General features: G+C 49.1%; 1 protein-coding gene across 1 annotated transcript; it reads right to left on the reverse strand.

The window, feature by feature from the left end:
- Positions 1-570: 570 nt before the first annotated feature.
- LOC125105567 (interferon alpha-inducible protein 27-like protein 2) lies at positions 571-2,386 on the reverse strand. The gene is made up of 4 exons (XM_047739156.1): positions 2,274-2,386; positions 2,056-2,085; positions 1,340-1,501; positions 571-797 (listed from the first exon to the last, which is right to left on the reverse strand). Exons 1-4 carry the CDS (start codon positions 2,275-2,277, stop codon positions 643-645), a joined length of 351 nt encoding a protein of 116 aa, XP_047595112.1. The 5' UTR covers positions 2,278-2,386; the 3' UTR covers positions 571-642.
- Between the last annotated feature and the right edge of the window lie 16,971 nt (positions 2,387-19,357).

The raw sequence follows: 19,357 nt of genomic DNA on the forward strand, positions 1-19,357 counted from the left end.
GACAAGGGACACCAAGAGCATTTATCGCCAGGGTAGGAACTGGAGGATTTTTCCACAGTGGAGTGACCAACCCTGACTCAGTCTCCTTGACCAGAAGTGCCCAGAGCTTCACTGTGACATTCATGATACTATGTTGTCCTGCTGGTTTGCTTGTTGGCCTCCCCACCCACCAGACTTGAGATCAGGCAGGGAAAGGCCAGTGTCTGATTCGTCTCAGGACATCTAGTGTCCATGCACCAGGAAGAGCAAAATGGTCTGTGGTTCCATATGTACCCTAGCTACCCTTTACCCTGGATGCCCAACGGGAACCTTTGTTGACCCCATCACTGAATGAGGGAGTAAACTGAGGCCCAGGAAGGCTCAGGAAAGGCCCTGGGTGTATACAGCCCCTCCCTCGTCAGACTAGGACCAACCAAGGCCTCCTGCCAACTGATTCTGTGCTCAGTCAGCCTACCCCCGAGCCCGACCCCCACACAAGGCAGGTTGGGAGGACTGGGGATTTAGAAAACTCCAGCCTCACCCTGCCCCCCACCACCTCCACCAGAGCTGCAAGGAGCAAAGACAGGGAGGTGTGTCTGCATATGATCTTTATTTCTCCTGCTTCTCTGACCCGATGGGGGGTTTGGGAAGTTCAGCTTGGGATTAATTTTCTTTTGGCTCTTTCTCTTTAGCCTCTTTCTCTTCTTCTGCTGGGGGAGAGGAAGAAGGTCCCTTTTTTGAACCTGCAAGCCAGGCTCCAAAAGCTGACCCCACAGAGCCCAGGAGGATGTTGGACGACGTGGAGAGTCCAGCTGCCCCTGAGGAAGGGACAGAGGGTGAGCACAGGAACATTCAGTGGCCAGAGGCCCCGAACCGCACCCTTCCCCCCTTCCACATCTGAGGCCCAGGAACCTGGATCCCTGCTCTAGGTTCTGAAACCCCCAGGGCTCCACTTTGGACAGAGGATGCTGGAGGAGGCTGAGAAGTGAGGAAGTGAGAGGCAGAGGACTGTCAGCCACAGACCCGGACAGTGACAGGTCCCCTCACCTTACCCAGGAGGCCACTGAGCCCCAGAGGGGAAGGGACCCTCCTAGGCCCCCTAAGTGTCAGATCTGGGCAGGGCTCCAGGAACCCTGGGCTCCTTCCCTTCTTCTCCCTCCCAGAGCTCCCTCAGCCCTCCACTCCTACCAAACCCCACGCAGAAGGTGCCAGAAAGAGGACAGTCAGGTGAACACTGAGGACCGCATCACTGGAGGGAGAGGACAGGCTCCTCAGGCTTAGTCTCCGGGCTGAATCCCCTCCTGGCTATGCTCCCCGCCCCTCCTCTCCAGCCCCTCCCCCCACCTGTCCCCCAACAAACCCACGGACTGCAGCGTCGCCACCAGGCTGCCGGCGGCCACACCACCCCCATTGGCGACGGCGGCGGCGGACATCATCTTGGCCGCTAGCGAGGAAGCGGCGATTCCGGCCCCGGTGAAGCCCACGGCGCCCAGCACCGCGGGCACAGCGGCCACCGCCAGCACTGCGGGGAAGAGGAGCTGGGTCGGGGCGTGGGCCGGGGGAAGGGGCCCCCGGAACCCCCCGGCGGTGTCGGGGGCCTGTCTGCGCTGAGCATTCGCGAGGCCGCTCGGAGGGGGTCCGAAGGCAAAGCGAAAGTGGGGGACATGGAGCCAGGTGGGTGCGCAGGTGTCACACGAGCCCCAGGCAGGCCCCGTTTGGGTCTCTAACTTGCTGTGCGACACCGGGGACGTCACTGCCCCTCACTGGGCCTCTTGCCCGCGCGCGTGTGTAAATGTGCGGGGGTGAGACACACCATTGCCATTTCCAGCCGTCACCCCCCGCGCCCCCCGGCCCGGTCAAAGGCAATCTCTGCATGCTCGCTGGACAGAAGGACCAGCGCAGCAGCCAGGTCCCGGATCAGGTGTCCCCTTAACGGCGGGTACTGCGAGCGGGGCTCTCCGCCCCCGAGATTCACCCGGGCAGTCCCGGGAGCCGAGGGGCGGCCCCTCCCAGCCGATGCAGCGCCACATCTCCCAAGTCCCCTCCCTGGGGACCCAGAGGATCCGGGCAACTCACCTCCTCCCACGACAGCGCCCGCCGCCCGTTCTTGGGGTCCGAAAAAGGAAGGGGGAGGGAGGGGGAGAGAGAGAGAGAATATGAATGTATGAGTCAGCTAGTTAGTAGTAGGTGGAGGGAGTGAGGGATAGAAGCAACCCCTCTGGCCCAGCCCGGGTTGGGGACAGGGAGGGCTGCCACCCCCACCGCCACCCCCACCCCCGCGAAGGCAGACTCACGCATCCCTGAAACTTCTTCCGCCCCCCCTGCGCAGCCCAGAACTGCAAGCTCCACCGGGTGTATTTCCCTGGGCGAGCCAATGGGGACACCGCCCAGCCCTCGGGGGGCGGGCCCTTCCCTGCCAGTCAGCGCAGGCAGAAGCCGGGACGGTCCCGCCCACCGCCCCTACGCCTCCACTCCCTGCTCAGGGTCTCAGCGGGTGCGGCCCTGCAGCTCCTGACCCCACCCTCCGCCGGCTCTTCGACCCTGTGGTGGTTTCCGTCTTGCTGGACGGCTCCATCCGAGATCAAAGAGACAGGCGCCCTAGAGCATCCGAACAACAGAATTGTTTCCAGCAAAAAACAAAATGTGAAGAAAAAAAAGAATACAGATGGTCGCTGAAAAACATGGGTTTGAACTCCTTGGGTCCACTTACATGCGGATTTTTTTTTTAAATAGTACAGCACTGTAAATATATTTTAAGATTTTTTAGCAATAATTCTTTTCCCCAGCTTACTTTGTTGTAAGAATACAGTGTATATAATACATATAACACAAAATATGTGTGAATCGACTGTTTATGGGATCAGTAAGGCTTCTGGTTAAAAGGAGGCTAGTTTTTTGTTTGTTTGTTTGTTTGACAGACAGAAATCACAAGTAGGCAGAGAGGCAGGCAGAGAGAGAGGGGGTAGCAGGCTCCCCGCGGAGCAGAGAGCCCGATGCGGGGCTCGATCCCAGGACCCTGAGACCATGACCCGAGCCGAAGGCAGAGGCTTTAACCCACTGAGCCACCCAGGCGCCCAAAAGGAGGCTAGTTTTTTTTTTTTTTTTTTTTTTTTTTTTTTTTTTTTAAAGATTTTATTTATTTGACAGACAGAGATCACAAGTAGGCAGAGAGGCAGGCAGAGAGGTAGGCAGAGAGAGAGGGGGAAGCAGGCTCCCCGCCGAGCAGAGAGCCCGATACGGGGCTCGATCCCAGGACCCCGGGATCATGACCTGAGCCGAAGACAGAGGCTTTAACCCACTGAGCCACCCAGGCGCCCAAAAGGAGGCTAGTTTTGAGGCAGTCGAAAATTGTTTTGAATTTTTGTTCGCATAAGTTATCCTGGCGTGAAGAGCTTAGGTCACCATACACAAATATTTTCTGATAATATGTTCCTAGAGGTGGAGTTGTTGAATCAGAAAATACGCATTTCTTATGGCACTGATATTTATTGTTAGGGTACTTTCCAAAAATACTGTTATCAGTCTATACTTCCATCAAAAGTGTGAGAGAAGATCTATTTCCTACTACTCACCAACGGTTAACTTTGTCATAGAAAAAGAAAAGAAATCTTTGCTGATGAAAGGTGAAAAATAATGACTTATTTTAATTTATATACATATACATATGTATATGTATATATATGTACATATATATGTGTATATATATGTATATGTGTGTGTGTGTGTGTGTGTGTATATATATATATATATATATATATATATATATTTTTTTTTTTTTTTTTTTTTTTACCGCTAATGAAGTGTGAAAATAAAAGGAAACCTCACTAAAATGGAGCGGGGAGGCCAGGAGGGGGCGCACTCACGCCCTACCACTCCTCATCAGCTGCAACCCTCCCAAGAAGAGACCTACTTTCCAAGTGGACACTGTTTTAGTTACTACTTTACCACTCCTGGAGAAAGAAGATTCCCCCCCCCCCCCCCACGCCTCCTCTGGCAATAGACCAGCCAATGAGAGATTGTCACAACTTCAGCCACGGTGAATTCCCAGCTTACTCCAAAGGACTTTTTGTTTTTATAACAGGCCTCCCAGTCTCCCTCTTCCCTCTGTAAGAGCTTACTTCTCCTTTGTTTTCCAGATTTGCCTGTGCGCTCTCCAAAGTTCTGTATTGTAGATTGTAATTTTCTGCTATTCCTGAATAAAGCAATTTTTGCTGGTAAAAATATCTGGCAGTTTATTTTTGAAGTTAACAGAGGCTAATTATTTTGGGGTCTATTAGGCTTATGCAATCCTCATGTTGTGAATTATCTTCCCACATTCTGGATTTTTTTTTTCCATCTAGGTGTCATTTTTTTCCCTTACAGATGTATAGGAATTATATATTAATTCTCTTAATCCATTCTCACAGATGTTGCAGAATTTTGTTTCCAGTTTATCTCTTTTTTACAGAAAAACTTTTTAATGCTTACATAAATTTGCCAATGATTTACTTTATTTCTTTTGTCTTTGTGTCCCCAAAAAGGCTGTTCCCGTCAGCTATCAGATACATCATCACCTGCATTTTCTTTAGGTTTTTCTGGGGTTTCACTTTTTAACATTAACTTTTTAGGGGTGCTTGGGTGGCTCACCCAGTTAAAGTGACCGACTCTTCGTGTCCGCTCTGGTTGTGATCTCAGAGCCATGAGATCGAGCCTCCTGTCAGACTGTGCTTACAGCAAAGTCTGCTTGCGAGTCTCTCTCCCTGACTTGCAAGATAATTGCAATTACTGGAAAATTCAAACTATGTTAAAACGATGCAAAAAATACTTACCTGTAAAATTTAGTGACATTCTAGGTGCAGATACTTATGAGTTTTTTGCTTACACGAAGGGACTTCTGAAATTTCTACAGGATAACTTCTAAGTGTGTGAGATGGTCCTGCATATTTCAGGATGTCCGGCATCTCTGGCCCCTATGTACGAAAGGTTGGTAACATACCACTGTCATTGGGACCACTTAAAAAAAAAAAAAAAAAAAAAAAAAAAAAAAATCGAATTTCCGAAATGTCCTGTAGGGGGCAGTACCACCCTGTTAAAAACTATCCTTTTGGACAGTAACAAAAAACCTAGGGATTTAGGGATGTTTATAATTATTTAAAGAAAAAAATAAAATAAAGAAAACCAAAAATCTAATTTTGGACATTAGTTTCAAGACTAATCTCTGCAAGTTGAGTATTTAACTTATGCATAAGAACTTGGCATATGTAGCATTAGAATTATGATTATAATTTTAATGGTATACTTCAATAAGAATTTAATCTTATGATTATAAAGTTGAAAAAGATTATATTTTCAACCAGTTTTGAAAATAAGTATTGTTTAAGAATACTGGAAGTTAAAAACTGTGTAAGCTTATTTTATTAGATTTATGTGATTCACCAGCGTTCACTCAGGAGGTTTTGCTTGTTAGAAACAAAACAATTTCCTTAAAAAGGAAATTGACTATATATGCTAAAAAACAAGACAACAGGCCCCAAATGGAGTCACTTATGCTAAGCCCTGCAACACCCGACTGAGATTTAACTTAATTAAATTTTTGTTTTCCCAGAAATGGACTCTTAAACCAGTCAGGAAGCGCCTGTTAACTCGAGTTGAGTCATCTGCTTGATAGACCCATGGCATTTCCTAAAGCAAAGTAACTTTGTGGTAACCAATCTGCTTCTTTGCCTGGTATAACTTCCTTGTTCCCTTACCCTCTGCCTATACAAGTCTCTCATTTTTTTTTAAGATTTTATTTATTTATTTGAGAGTTGGAGAGAGAACACAAGTAGGCAGAGCAGCAGGCTGAGGAGGCAGGCAGGGAGAAGCAGGCTTGCCGCCAAGCAGGGAGCCCGATTCGGGCCTCGATCCCAGGACCCTGGGATCATGACCTGAACCAAAGGCAGAGGCTTAACCCACTGAGCCACCCAGGCACCCCCCAAAGTCTCTCATTTTATACAGCTCCCCAGACCCCCTTTCTAGCTCCTAGATTGGGTGCTACCCAGTTTGAATCAATTCTTGCTCAAATAAACACTTGTAATTTTTAATATGCCTCAGTTTATCTTTATACACAGATACACACAAACTTAGAATAAAATTGGCTATGTTAAAATATACACAGCCTAAGGGGCGCCTGGGTGGCTCAGTGGGTTAAGCCGCTGCCTTCGGCTCAGGTCATGATCCCGGAGTCCTGGGATCGAGCCCCACATCGGGCTTTCTGCTCAGCAGGGAGCCTGCTTCCTCTTCTCTCTCTGCCTGCCTCTCTGCCTGCTTGTGATCTCTCTGTCAAATAAATGAATAAAATCTTTAAAAAAAAATATACACAGCCTAAGAGTATTTAGGGGAATTTGATTAAGTTGCGAAGTCCTGTTAGATTGATGAGTAGAAATTCAGTTTTTATTTTTATTTTTTTATTTATTTTTTATTTTTTTTAAAGATTTTATTTATTTATTTGACAGAGAGAAATCACAAGTAAGCAGAGAGGCAGGCAGAGAGAGAGGAGGAAGCAGGCTCCCCGCTGAGCGGAAAGCCCGATGCGGGGCTCGAACCCAGGACCTGGGATCATGACCTGAGCTGAAGGCAGCGGCTTAACCCACTGAGCCACTCAGGCGCCCCGAAATTCAGTTTTTAATTAAACCTAAATACTTAAGGAATGTTAGCTTTTAATTTGTTTTTCAATAAATTGAATATTAACTAAAAACTCCAGCCACAAAGAGCCTTTATTATTCTTTGAAGTTGCTTCCCAAGAAAACCTAAAACTGACATGTCTAGCAGCTACCTTCTCTGTCTTCCCTGAGCCTTTACCGATTTCCTCCAAATTGCAGATAAAGACCGTAAGCTTAAACCAAATACAAGCGAGCATTTAATCGTTAAGGGAAAAGATGACTAATTTGAATACTTTTTTTTTTTTTAAGAGAGAGATGGCACACATATGGGTGGGGAGAGGCAAAGGAGAGGAAGAGAGAGAAACCCAAGGATGCTCCATGCTCAGCGCGAAGCCTGAGGCAGGGCTCGATCTCATGAACCTGAGATCATGACCTGAGCTGAAATTAAGAGTCAGCCGCTCCACTGAGCCACGTAGGCACCTATGAATGTGAATACATTAAAATTAAGAAGGTCTGTTCAACAAAAGTCACTGAGAAAAGAAAGAAAACCCAAGCCATGCAGTGGGAGAAAAATATTTGCCGTACATATAAGTAATAAACAATTGATAATCAGAATATATAAACTACTCCTACAAAAGAATAGAAAGACTTTAATTAAAAATTCTAAGTAATTTAGGAATGAAAGGTAACTTCTACAATCTGACAAAAGTTTTCCATGAAGAATATCAACAACAAATATAATTTTTCATGCTTACATTTTGAATTCCCCTTTTGACTGGGAGGAGGCAAGGATGTGGATTTCCACCACTTTGCAGTATTGTGCTGGAGGTCCTACCCTGCACAAGGAAGAAAGTGGGGGTGTGTGAGGAGAAAGGCACGAAGATTGGAAAGGAATCAATAAAATTTTCTTCATGTACAACATTATTGTTTATGTAGAAAGTCCGAAGGAATCCACAAAAAAAACCCCGCTAAAACACGTGAACCCAACAATATTGCCAGATCAGTTGTATTTATAAATGTTAGCAAAAAAAGTCAAAATGACACTTTGTAACATCCAAGGGGTTTCAAATGACATGATAGCCTTGAAACCAGAAAACTCTTAGGGAGACATATTATCAAAGGACAAGTACAAGTACTTGTACAAGTACTCAAGACAAGTACATCGAAACCAGAAAATATTGCACAGAGAAATTAAAGGGGACCTCCCCTCCCCCTGAATGGAGAGATTAACCAGACTCATGGGTCAGAAGACTGAATTTTAAGTTGCCAATATATTACACACTGACCTATAGATTCCGAGCAATCCATCAACTCCACTCCTCCGTGTTTAATCAAGAGAAATGAAGACATCTGTCCCCACTTACGGACTTGCACACGATGTCCAAAACCGCGGAATTCCCAATAGCACCGCCCCCCGCCCCCGCAAAGAACCCATAACATACATTAAACAAGTGAATCATGCAAGCAATACATGGTCGTTAGAACTTTGAGAAGTTCTAGATAAGCAAAGGGGGGAAAAATCAAAGCCCTCAGTGGTTTCCTACCACTATCCCCTGTTCCTGTCTCTGATGCAGAGCTCTCTCCCCGTTTTTCCTGCCTGCAGTGTAGACTTTAGAATGGCCTCCGGCTGTGGCCTCCTGCCTGAGCTCTTCTGGAAATTACACTGGGTCGTGAGTCAATCATCCAACCCGGAATCAAGTGAGTGAATTTGCCTGGGAGGTGTCATTCTTCAAGAGATGTGGCAGCGCTGGGCTGAGGTGAGGTGGGGATTTCTGAGATCCTGGGTCCTCCCCTATCTCGCCTACCGGCAGCCACCCCAGTCGGGCCTGCGGAGGTCACTGCGGAGAAGGGGGTTCGGGAAGAGCCGTCACTTCGGGGGCCTTGGTTTGGAGCGCCCTCTTGTGGCAGCGCGTCGAACTGAAGCCCGGCGGCAGGTGGGCCGGGAAGCACACCTTCGGATGGAGATTTGTTCTGAGGGCGGGAGCAGGTTTGTCACGAGTCTCAAGCTGACCGGGCTGCAAAGGCAGCTCCCTTTATTGGAGCAAACATTTGTACTGGGCGAGCAGAAATCTCCCAGTGGCAGAGGTTTTCCAGTACCTTCTTTTTAGGATGTCTCCTCAACTCCCAGCCAGGCCACGAAATGCTGTTTCTTCCTCATTCACCTGGTGGGCTCCTGGGATCCGTGTTCGTGAACATGGTGCCACTTCCTGGACCACAGCCAGAGGACCTGGGTGGGCATCTGGCAGATCTGGACCAAGCGGGGTTGTTTCCCTGGAAACTTGGAAGGAGAGCAACACAGAGACACTAACTGGATTGGGTCTATAATAACGTGGGGAATGTGGGGCAGCTGTTCATTTAGTTCTACTTTGATACCTCCACGTGGGTTGAGTAAGAGAGAGAGCTGGGGGAACAGAGCAAATGTGCAGAAAGAGGCCAGTGTGTGTGTGTGCATGTGTGTGTGTGTGAGAGAGAGAGAGAGAGAGAGCTCTCCCTGTGTTCTCCTTTCTAGAAGCCCCTGAGGTCTGGCCGCATCCAGCTTTTGGGCTCTGAGATGCTCCTAGAACTTATTGGGTATGCTTCCTTATGTCTTAATGCTACGCATTCAATCACTCCTTCATGTCTTCATTCAGCAAGTCACTATTGACCTTGTCTACATATCAAATGATACTGCTATAGAAACTAGAGAAAGAGCAGTAAACATGTAGAGGTGATGTAGAGGTGATGTAGAGGTGTCATGTAGAGGTGATGAATATAAAACACCAAACCCATAAGTATACAACATGTCAGATGGTGTTAAAGCTATGAAGAAAAGTGAAGTAGGGGCGCCTGGGTGGCTCATTGGGTTGAGCCGCTGCCTTCGGCTCGGGTCATGATCCCAGGTCCTGGGTTTGAGCCCCGCATCGGGCTTTCTGCTCGGCAGGGAGCCTGCTTCCTCCTCTCTCTGCCTGCCTCTCTGCTTACTTGTGATTTCTCTCTGTCAAATAAATAAATAAAATCTTTAAAAAAAAAAAGAAAAGAAAAGTGAAGGAGAGTAAGGGGAACAGTGAATGTAAATAGAGCAGTCAATAAAGGCTTCTCAGCTTAGGTGGGACTTGAACAAAGATGTAAAGGAAGTGAAGAAGCAGAGGGAGCCATGTAGCACCTTAAGGAAAAGTGCTGGGCAGAGAGAGCAGTAAGTGCAAAGGTCCTGGGGCAGGAGGTGTTTGAAGAACACCAAGGAAGTGACTTTGACTAATGGAGCAAATGAGGGCTGAAGATGAGGTCAGAGGGGGTGGAGGAAGCTTGAGGGGGTAGGCTGCATGGGTGTCGCGGGGTGGTGGCTCGGGACCTTGTGGGCATTTGGGAGGACTTTGGCTCTTGCTCTCAGTTAGGTAGGGGACAATTGGAAGGTTTTCTGTACATGTTATGATCCTGCTACATTTTTAAAGTTAATAATCAGACATTAGTGTTTATTTTGGGGAGATCGATTCAAGATTCTGGAAATGCAAAATCATCTATAGGCTTGGTGGGTAACAGCCCCTGATAGGTGCAGGTCTGGGTCCTTAGCAGCAAATTGGCATGTATTTGTCGGAAGAATGAGGGCTTACCCCAAAATGGGCTGGATTTGGGTCCTGGCCACGGGATAGCTCTAGGCTTTTGCCCATTTGATTTGTTTTTTTGTTTGTTTGTTTGTGTTTTAGGGGCTTCCATCTTTCTTCTCCCACGAGACAGAGCTGAAGGATGGACCAAGTGTGATCTCCTCTTGCTTGGGGGGAGAGACCCTCTCCCCCTGCCCCGCCCTTCTTCAGTGGCCAAGGGGGATTATGGAGTCTGTGCCGACATGGAGTTCGTTTATTTACTCAGCAACTCTTCATTTACGTATTCTACATGTCAAACCCTGTCCCCAAAGTGGCGTTAATGGAGCCTTGACCAAGATCCTTTCCCTGAACTGTGGGGCAAAAATACCATACATGCCGGATGAAAGGGGACGCTGAATCCCCAGTCTTCACTGATTCCACATCTCCCCCCTTCCACTCTATGAAAGATGTTGTCACGGGAAGGCGAATGCCAAGACCACGAGTCCTCGTTTGCACAATGTCAGAATGGTTCCTTTTGAAGTATCTGTAATCTCACTAGATAGCCACTCACCTCTGTGCTTCAAAGAAGTCTTTCAAAGTTTTGTTACCTGATACCCCGGATTTGCACGGTAAGACCACGCCTCCGCGAAAGAATCTGAAACCCCTTTTAACAATCCTGCCAGGTCACCCTTACCTGAAACCAGGCACCGGAAACTAGTTTTGACTTGTGGGGGGGAGTCCCCCAGTGCTCTGCTGTACACGAGAAACAAGGCCCCCCCTTGGCATGAGCTGTTTTTCACATACTCAAGCACCAAGGGTGCCCTCAGTGCCGATCTTGTGCTGGGTGATTTAGGGGAGAATAATGGATTTGTCTACTTTGGGCTGCCTTTACAAGTGGCTACAAACTGCCCAGCTTTAAAAAGAAATCTATTTTCTGATTGACTCATTTCATTCAGCATAATAGTTCCATCTAGTTCCATCCATGTGGTTGCAAATGGCAAGATTTCATTTTTCTGATGGCTGCGTAATATTCCATTGTATATATCTACCACATCTTCTTTAACCATTCATCTGTTGATGGACATTGGGGTTCTTTCCATAGGTTGGCTATTGTGGACATTGCTGCTGTCAACATTGGGGTGCAGGTCCCCCTTGGGATCACTATGTTTGCGTCCTTTGAGTAAATACCTTCTAGTGCAATTGCTGGGCCATAGGGTCACTCTATTTATGACTTTACTCCTAGATGGAGTTTAAGAAACAAAACAGAGGATCATAGGGGAAGGGAGGACAATGAAATAAGACGAAATCAAAGAGGGAGATAAACCAGAAGAGACTCTTAACCATAGGAAACAGGGTTGTTGGAAGGGAGGGGAGTGGGGAGTGGGGAGCTGGGATAATTGGGTGACGGGCATGAAGGAGGGCATGTGATAAAATGAGCATGGCGTGTTATAAGCAACTGATGACTCCCTGACTGCTACCTCTGAAACTAATAATGCACTATATGGTTTGATTGAATTTAAATTGAAAAAAGAAGAAATCTATTTTCTCATAGTCCCAGAAGCTAAAGGCCTGAAATCGTGGCGTTGGCAGGGCCACGCTCGCTCTAGAGGCTCCAGGGAAGGACCGTCCTTCTTCTTCCAGCTTCTGGGGGCTCCAGGTGTTCCCGGCTGGTGGCTGCATCACTGCTGTCTGCGTTCATCTTCCCCGTGTGTTTATTTGCTCTGCTCTGTCTTCTACAAGGACACTCACTGTTGCATTTAGGACTGCCAGGATTGTCCAGGATGATCTCATTGAGATCCTTAACTACTGGGGAAGTGGTTTTGTGTTTTTTGTTTTTACCAAATGAGGTTATAGTCACAGATTCTGTGGTTAAATACTCCAGGCCCTAAGGTTCCCTAATGCAACCCCTGGGGGTTACTGTGCGATGCCCAGGGTTATGTATCAACTTGACTGGGCTAAGGGATGCCCAGGGAGCTGATAAAGCACTCTTTCTGTGTGTGTCTGTGAAGGCGTCTCTGGGAGAGATTGGCTTTGAAGCTGGTAGAAGGAGAAGAGAAGGGGGCTCTCGCCTGTGTGGGTGGCATCACACAGTTGGCTGAGGGCTTGAATAGAGCAAAGCTGAGACCTTCACCTTTTTATGCCCCTGGACGTCGGTGGTCCTGGGTCTCGGGACTTTGGAATCAGACTAAATCATACCACGTCCTGGGTCTCCAGCTTGTAGACTGTAGATCTGGGGACTTTCTGGTCTCCATAGTCATGGAGACCATAGCCATTTCCTATCATACATTTCCTCCTCTGTCTATTTACGGATGTCTCCTGTGTATTCTGTCTCCCTGGAAAAGCCTGGCTAATGCACTCTCTTTATTTGACTTCTTCCTGCTCTCTCAAAGTCCTGCCTCCTAAAAGCCGGCACTTGTCTTATTCCTGCCATAGGAGATGGGCTCAGGTCTGATTCTCCCTTGCTGCTTTGGCCCTGTCCAGCTTTCTGAAGCTGAGCCGGTGTCTCTGTATGATGTAACTTCTGATCCCTGATCTTCTGTCCCCTCCGGCACAGTTCAAGTCCTGGCGGATCCCCGTGGTCCTGCTCCCAGCTCTGTGGCTGCTTTCCTGCATCCCTGAGACTGCACTCCTTCTGGGCTCCGTCTGACCTTTATTTCTCAGGATTCTGAGCAGCTCTTCCGACTGGGCTGCATGGCCCCAAAGTACGTTCTCACTACAGGCACCTGTAGCTGCGCACAGCCCACGGGCCACACCAGTCTTTAGCTGCAAAGAGTGAACATGGTAGAAGGATTTCTTCTCTCAGTCCTGGTCTCCTTTTCTCCCTCCCTATTTCTTTTCCTCTGATTCTAGTTTTTTTATTCTCTCACATGCTGGATTGGTTTGCTGTACCCTCCAGAATGCCGCAGAACAAGCTCTCCCTGACTATGGGGGCTTGAAACAGCAATCTTTTTCCCCTCCTTGTGGCTCTGTAGGCAGGCTGGGGCACTTCTGTTAATTCAGGCTTGGCTGGGCTGGGTGATTGCTTCAAGTGGTGACAGCAGCAGCTTTGCTTTTCACTCATGGCTCCCAGGTTAGCGGGGACAGCTCTGGTCTACGTGTGTCCCTTCTGCAGTCCATTCTGATGGGGCGGCGGCTGCCCAGAGGAAGTTCTTTGTAGGGGAAGGGCAGAAACACGTGAGGCCCCAGGAGACCTGTGCTTGCATCCGGCTTGCTGATACTTCTGTGCCTTCCAGTGGCCAAAGCAAGTCACGTGGTCAAGGCCCAAATCAAGGAGTATGGAATTACCCTGCCCAAAACGAGGCCACTGCGAGGGTGTGGATACAGGACAGGGGGAAGAATCGGGGCCAGTAATTCAATCCACACCTGGTCAGTGCTCGGTACGAGCTGTTCGTCCCGTGTGTCGCCGGGTACGTTCCCTGGGTTTTGAATGTGCCCCCAGGAGAATTTAAAACTGTGTCTGCAAGGACTTGAATTTGATTTCCTCAAGGGACTGCTGTTGGCCTCTGGGAGCATAGGGGGCCAATCTGTCTGTGGTACTTGAGAAAGACAGAAGAGCTCTTTCTGAAAAATAACAAAAACTGAAAAACCTCCACCAGCATGATGTGGGGTTTTTAAGATCCAGGTCTGGGTCTCCATCCCTGCGGACCCGAAACATCCATTAGTAGGGCCATTAGCGTGCAGCGGCCAGGGCTGAGGCCAAGGATGAGGCCTCTGGGCCTGAGCGAAGCTTTTGATTCCTCTACAAGACTGCCAGGGAAAGACTCATAGGAAGCCTGTGCCAAGAGCGGACCACACATTATCTCATTTAATGCTGGCCACAGCCCTGGAAAGTGGTATTTTGAAACCCACGAAATGGAGCACTTATATTTGGGCGATTATAATGTCTCTCCCTGGGTTATTGCTTGAATGGAAGTTTGTTGTGTGTGGTTGCTGTCCATTTCCCAGCATTGCTGCAAAATTTGGAAACCTAGGTCAAGTACCCTCACCTTCAAGTTATATCAGGAAGCTTGCTTAATAGAAAATCTGGTGTCATAAGACTATCTCCATTAAGTGAGCCGGCCATGCCTCGGAGACAGCCAGAAAGTCCTCATTTGTCCTCTTTGCAACTTGGAGGATGGGCCTGCTTTGTACTTCTCCCATTCATTTGCTGACGCCTGTCTTGGGCCTCTAGGACCCATGCGTGGGGTGCTCTGTGGTCTGGAAGCAGGCTGAACCCCTGCTCCCAACCCTCCTGGAGGAACAGGAGACCCTCACAGCCCCGAGCCTTGGAACATCTCTTTCCATTGGTATAGGTTGTCCCCTTTGGTTATCTGCAAGTCAGGCGAGGGCTACCCACTCCTCAGCTGCCTTTGGTCAACAGCTCGCTGGGGAGTCCATGTCAAGAGGCTTTGGTGGCTTGGGAGAAGACGATGGAAGTGACAGAGGGCAGGCAGAAGGTCGCACCCAGCTCTTTCCTGTTTTTCTCCATCTTTTATCTTCTTCTCTGATTCTTCTCCAAGTCCCTCCCTAGCTCCTTTCTTTCCTATCTCTTTCCTGCTCTTCTACAACTTTTTTTTTTAAAGATTTTATTTATTTATTTGAAAGACAGAGATCACAGGTAGGCAGAGAGGCAGGCAGAGAAAGAGAGGAGGAAGCAGGCTCCCTGCAGAGCAGAGAGCCCGATGCGGGGCTCCATTCCAGGACCCTGAGATCATGACCTGAGCCGAAGGCAGAGGCTTTAACCCACTGAGCCACCCAGGTGCCCCATCCAACTTTTCTTTTTTTAAGATTTTACTTATTTATTTGACAGACAGAGATCACAGGTAGGCAGAGAGGCAGGCAGAGAGAGAGGAGGAAGCAGGCTCCCTGCTGAGCAGCAAGCCCGATGCGGGGCTCCATCCCAGGATCCTGGGATCATGACCTGAGCCAAAGGCAGAGGCTTAACCTACTGAGCCACCCAGGCGCCCCTCTTCTCCATCTTTTATCTCCTTCTCCAATTCTCCTCCAAATCCCTCCCTGGGTCCTTTTTTTCCTGTCACCACACCTGGAAAGTTCTCCCCGCCCTCCCGCCCTCTGCGTGCTCCCCTCTTCACTCCACATTCTCCTAGGGCAGCAGGGTGGTGTTCCTTCCTGTCCGCGTGAGGAGATCAGATTCAGGTCTGGAGAGGGGCGTGGGTTTCTATCGAGCTTCCGGATGGTGCTGGTCCTCGGACCGCACTTTGTGGAGCCAGAGCATTGTGTTCTACAAAGGTCTCCAGCATGTATGACTCCTCTTGTTCCTTGCCGCCACCCAGAAGGGCCGACAAGGCGGCCCTAGTGCTAGAGGCTAAGGATCGGGGAGCGGGCCGGACCGCGTTGGGAGCCGCCTGGGTAGAGTCAAGGAATCGAAACCCAGTTTTCTTTTCTTTTCTTTTCTTTTTTTTTAAAGATTTTATTTATTTATTTGACAGAGATCATAAGTACGCAGAGAGGCAGGCAGAGAGAGAGAGGGGGAAGCAGGCTCCCTGCTGAGTAGAGATCCCGATTCGGGGCTCGATCCCAGGACCCTGGGATCATGACCTGAGCTGAAGGCAGAGGCTTTAACCCACTGAGCCACCCAGGTGCCCTGGAACCCAGTTTTCTGATCAGCAACTCGATGCCTGGTTTACGCTGCTCTACTAGGAGGACGGGATGGCCTGAAGCCATGGGCTCTCGCCTGCCAGGCACACAGCTTTGTAGCTACTTTAAACCACCGATGTGTTTGATGTCACCCACGCCCCTGCCTCTGAGAGCAGCCTTGAAACTGAGGGGACTGTCCTATTATTCTGAGGTCGCATTGTTCCTGGCCTACTGTGGTGCCCCAGTAAAATGAAAGCTTTCAGAGGAGAGGTGAGTGGCCGTCGGTGGAGAGCACGCGCATCTCAGAGGGCAGAGTTCCCGGTTTCCCTGTGCAAGATCAGGTGTGCTTTGTGGGCTGTCCTTGGCCACGGAAGTGGGCCGTATAAATTATACACGGAAATAATATACATTCGGCTGCAGTCTGCCGGACAGTCTAGCGATGGCAGAGATGACGGATTGCCTTGCTGGGGAGTGGCGGGCGGTGCTGGGCCGGGGGGTGGGGTGATTGCTGAGAGAGAACTCGAGAACAGAGCGGAGGTTGAAGCCAGGTGTCCAACTTCTGCATTTCCTGTCAGCAGACCCTTGTACTTTCCTCTTTGGCCAAAGCTTGCTGGCCTTTGACAAAGGACCTACATTCTCAGAGTTGCAGGTCGTGGGCAAGAAGGTTGAAAAGGGTCTAATCTGTGAGTGATGATTCGGGTCCATGGAATCTGAGGATGTCGGGTAGGAGGCCAGAGAGGCTGAGAGCCCAGCCCAACCACGGTGCAGCTGGGGAAACAGAAGCCCCTAGACAGGGACATCTGCCTGAGGCCACCTGGCTTCTTGAAGGCAGCGCTGGGGCCAGCGTGCTGGTTTCCTGACCATGACCTCCAGTTTCTCCTCTTGCTTCGTCTCTTTGCCTTTTCATGGACCAGCTTTCGTCTGACATTTTTTTTTTAAAGATTTTATTTATTTATTTGACAGAGAGATCACAAGCAGGCAGAGAGGCAGGCAGAGAGAGAGGAGGAAGCAGGTTCCCCGCTGAGCAGAGAGCCCGATGAGGGGCTCGATCCCAGGACCCTGAGATCATGACCTGAGCCGAAGGCAGCGGCTTAACCCACTGAGCCACCCAGGCGCCCCTCATCTGACTTTCTTAAGCAGGAGAAAGGGCTCCGGATTCAAATTGGGGCGGGGGGGCAGTGGGGAGCAGCCTGCACGGTCTTGGAGGGAAGGGCTCATTCACAGGGTGCACCTAGAGAAAGGCAAGATCTCTGGCATCAGGGAAAGACACTGGTTCGACTGGTTGTCACCCCCTTTGATCTCCTTTCTCGGGCCACTGTTCAGTTGCCATTTCAGCGTACCTCGAATTACAGTGTGTCATTTATTTGCCTGCCCCTCCGTAAATGCCATCGGTCCGAGGAGTGGATGAGCTGTGTGCTCAGGCCATTCCTCCCTTTCCTCTGTTTCTTCGCTGAGAAACCCGACATGACATCTCCCGTCCACCAGCCAGTCCTCCTGTGTGTGGTGCTGGCCACCCAGAGGTCAAGGCCATGGTCTCTGCCCTGGGTGACTGTTGTTGCTATGCTTCTGTATAAATAACATGCTCGGAACCTCGTTCTAGAGTGATGCTCCTCAGAGCCCCTGTTTGCTTCCACAAAAAGAGCTTGCATCAGAGTGTAAGCCAACATGCCCGTCATGCCACTGAGAAAGTCACTATGAGAAAGAAAAGTCTGCAACAGCCCTGAGGCTTGTGCTGAGCAAAGTAGCTGATCTATCTTCTTTTTTTTTTTTTTTCAAAGATTTTATTTATTTATTTGACAGAGAGAGAGATCACAAGTAGGTAGAGAGGCAGTCAGAGAGAGAGGAGGAAGCAGGCTCCCCGCCGAGCAGAGAGCCCGATGCAGGCCTCGATCCCAGGACCCTGGGACCATGACCCGAGCCGAGGGCAGAGGCTTTAACCAACTGAGCCACCCAGGCGCCCCTGATCTATCTTCTTGCACTAGGTTCTGTCTCCTCACGGACAGGACACCCACAGGATCTGTGGACCACACACTGGGAGCCCTGTTCTAGCACTTTCTGTGCATCAAGCACACCACTAAACACTGTGTGTATGTGTGTGTGTGTGTATGTGTGTGTGTGTGCACACCACACATGTACATGGAGACAATTAATTCCATTCCTTAAATTATGCTATAAAATTAACTTTTCTCCTTTTTGGTGTAGAGTTCTGTGACTTTTAACACTCATATAGGTTGGCATAACCCTCACCATAAGCAAGATACAGATCAGATCCACCACTCCAATGAACTCGCTCTCTCCTCTCCCTTCCCTGCCCCATCCAGAACCCCCGACTACGCCCGGTAGGCAGACATAAGTGGGGAGCCAACTCGGATGGTGCAGAGGAGGGCACCACCCTAGGGAAAGAAGGAGCATGGCCCCTGAGATGGCACAGAGCAGAACTCAGGGAGAGTCCTCTCCTGTGATCGTGTCCCTTTCCTTAAGGGCAGGACCTTGAAACTCTGCTCACATCTAACTGTGAGGGATCAGGGAACTAGGACCTTTGCTCTGGATGGCCCTTGTCTCCAGCCTCTCCTACAAAATAAGAGGGGTGATGGTTATAGTCACAGCCACAACCATGAAATTCAAGAACTGTCTCATTTCTTTATTTTTTCTTGGAACAAACCAAGTGTGGGGCTCCCTCCAGCACACCCCGGATCTGTTTTCCAGAGCTACGTGCAGAGTGACCTTTGGTGTGTGCTGGTATTCCCTTGGTGCCCAGGGCAGATGACCAGGGTGGCTCTTTCATCTCCGGGGGACTCTGTGGCTCTGAGGAGGGGACAGAAGGTACTCTTTCCTGAAGGCCCGCCTATGGGACTCTGCCCCTGCCGTGAAGGCCACAGCCTTCCTAGAATGGCCTGTTCAGTATCCCCCAGTCCCCCTCATCTGGGGCCATTGCTTCAGGGCATCACATGGTGTCCTTGAGGAACCACATCCTAGAGGTCCCTGATCTAGTCTCAGGAGTCTCAAGATCAAATATTTAAAATTAGTATGAATTCTTGGGGCCCCCTGGGTGGCTCTGTCAGTTAAGCGTCTGCCTTTGGCTCAGGTCATGATCTCAGGGTCCTGGGGTCAGGCCCTGCATGGGGCTCCCTGCTCAGCGGGGAGCCTGCTTCTCCCTCTCCCTCTGCCCCTCCCCCCGCTTATGCATGGGTGCATTTGCACTCTCTCTAATAAAATCTTTAAAATAATTTTTAAAAAATAGTATGAACTTTTAAGTTCACACTAATAATGATCTTAAATATATATATATATATATATATATATATATATTTATTTATTTAAAATAGTCTTTTAAAAAATAAATTTAATAGAGCCTCAGGGACACTTACCTATGACGTTGGCCTGAACCACGCATAGTTATATCCAATACTTACAAAGGAGATGTCCCAGTCAGGAGCCTGGCAAGAAACAGAGTGAATTTGAGGGACACCTGGGTGTCCCATTTGGTTAAGAGTCTGCCTTCTGCTCGGGTCGTGGTCCTGGGGTCCTGGGATTGAGACTGCTCCCTGTACAGTGGAAAACCCTCTCCCACTCCCCCTGCTTGTGTTCCCTCTCTCACTGTCTCTCTCTCTCTGTGTCATTAAA

The sequence above is a fragment of the Lutra lutra genome, chromosome 7 (genome assembly GCF_902655055.1).
Source record: "Lutra lutra chromosome 7, mLutLut1.2, whole genome shotgun sequence".
Lineage (NCBI taxonomy): Eukaryota > Metazoa > Chordata > Mammalia > Carnivora > Mustelidae > Lutra > Lutra lutra.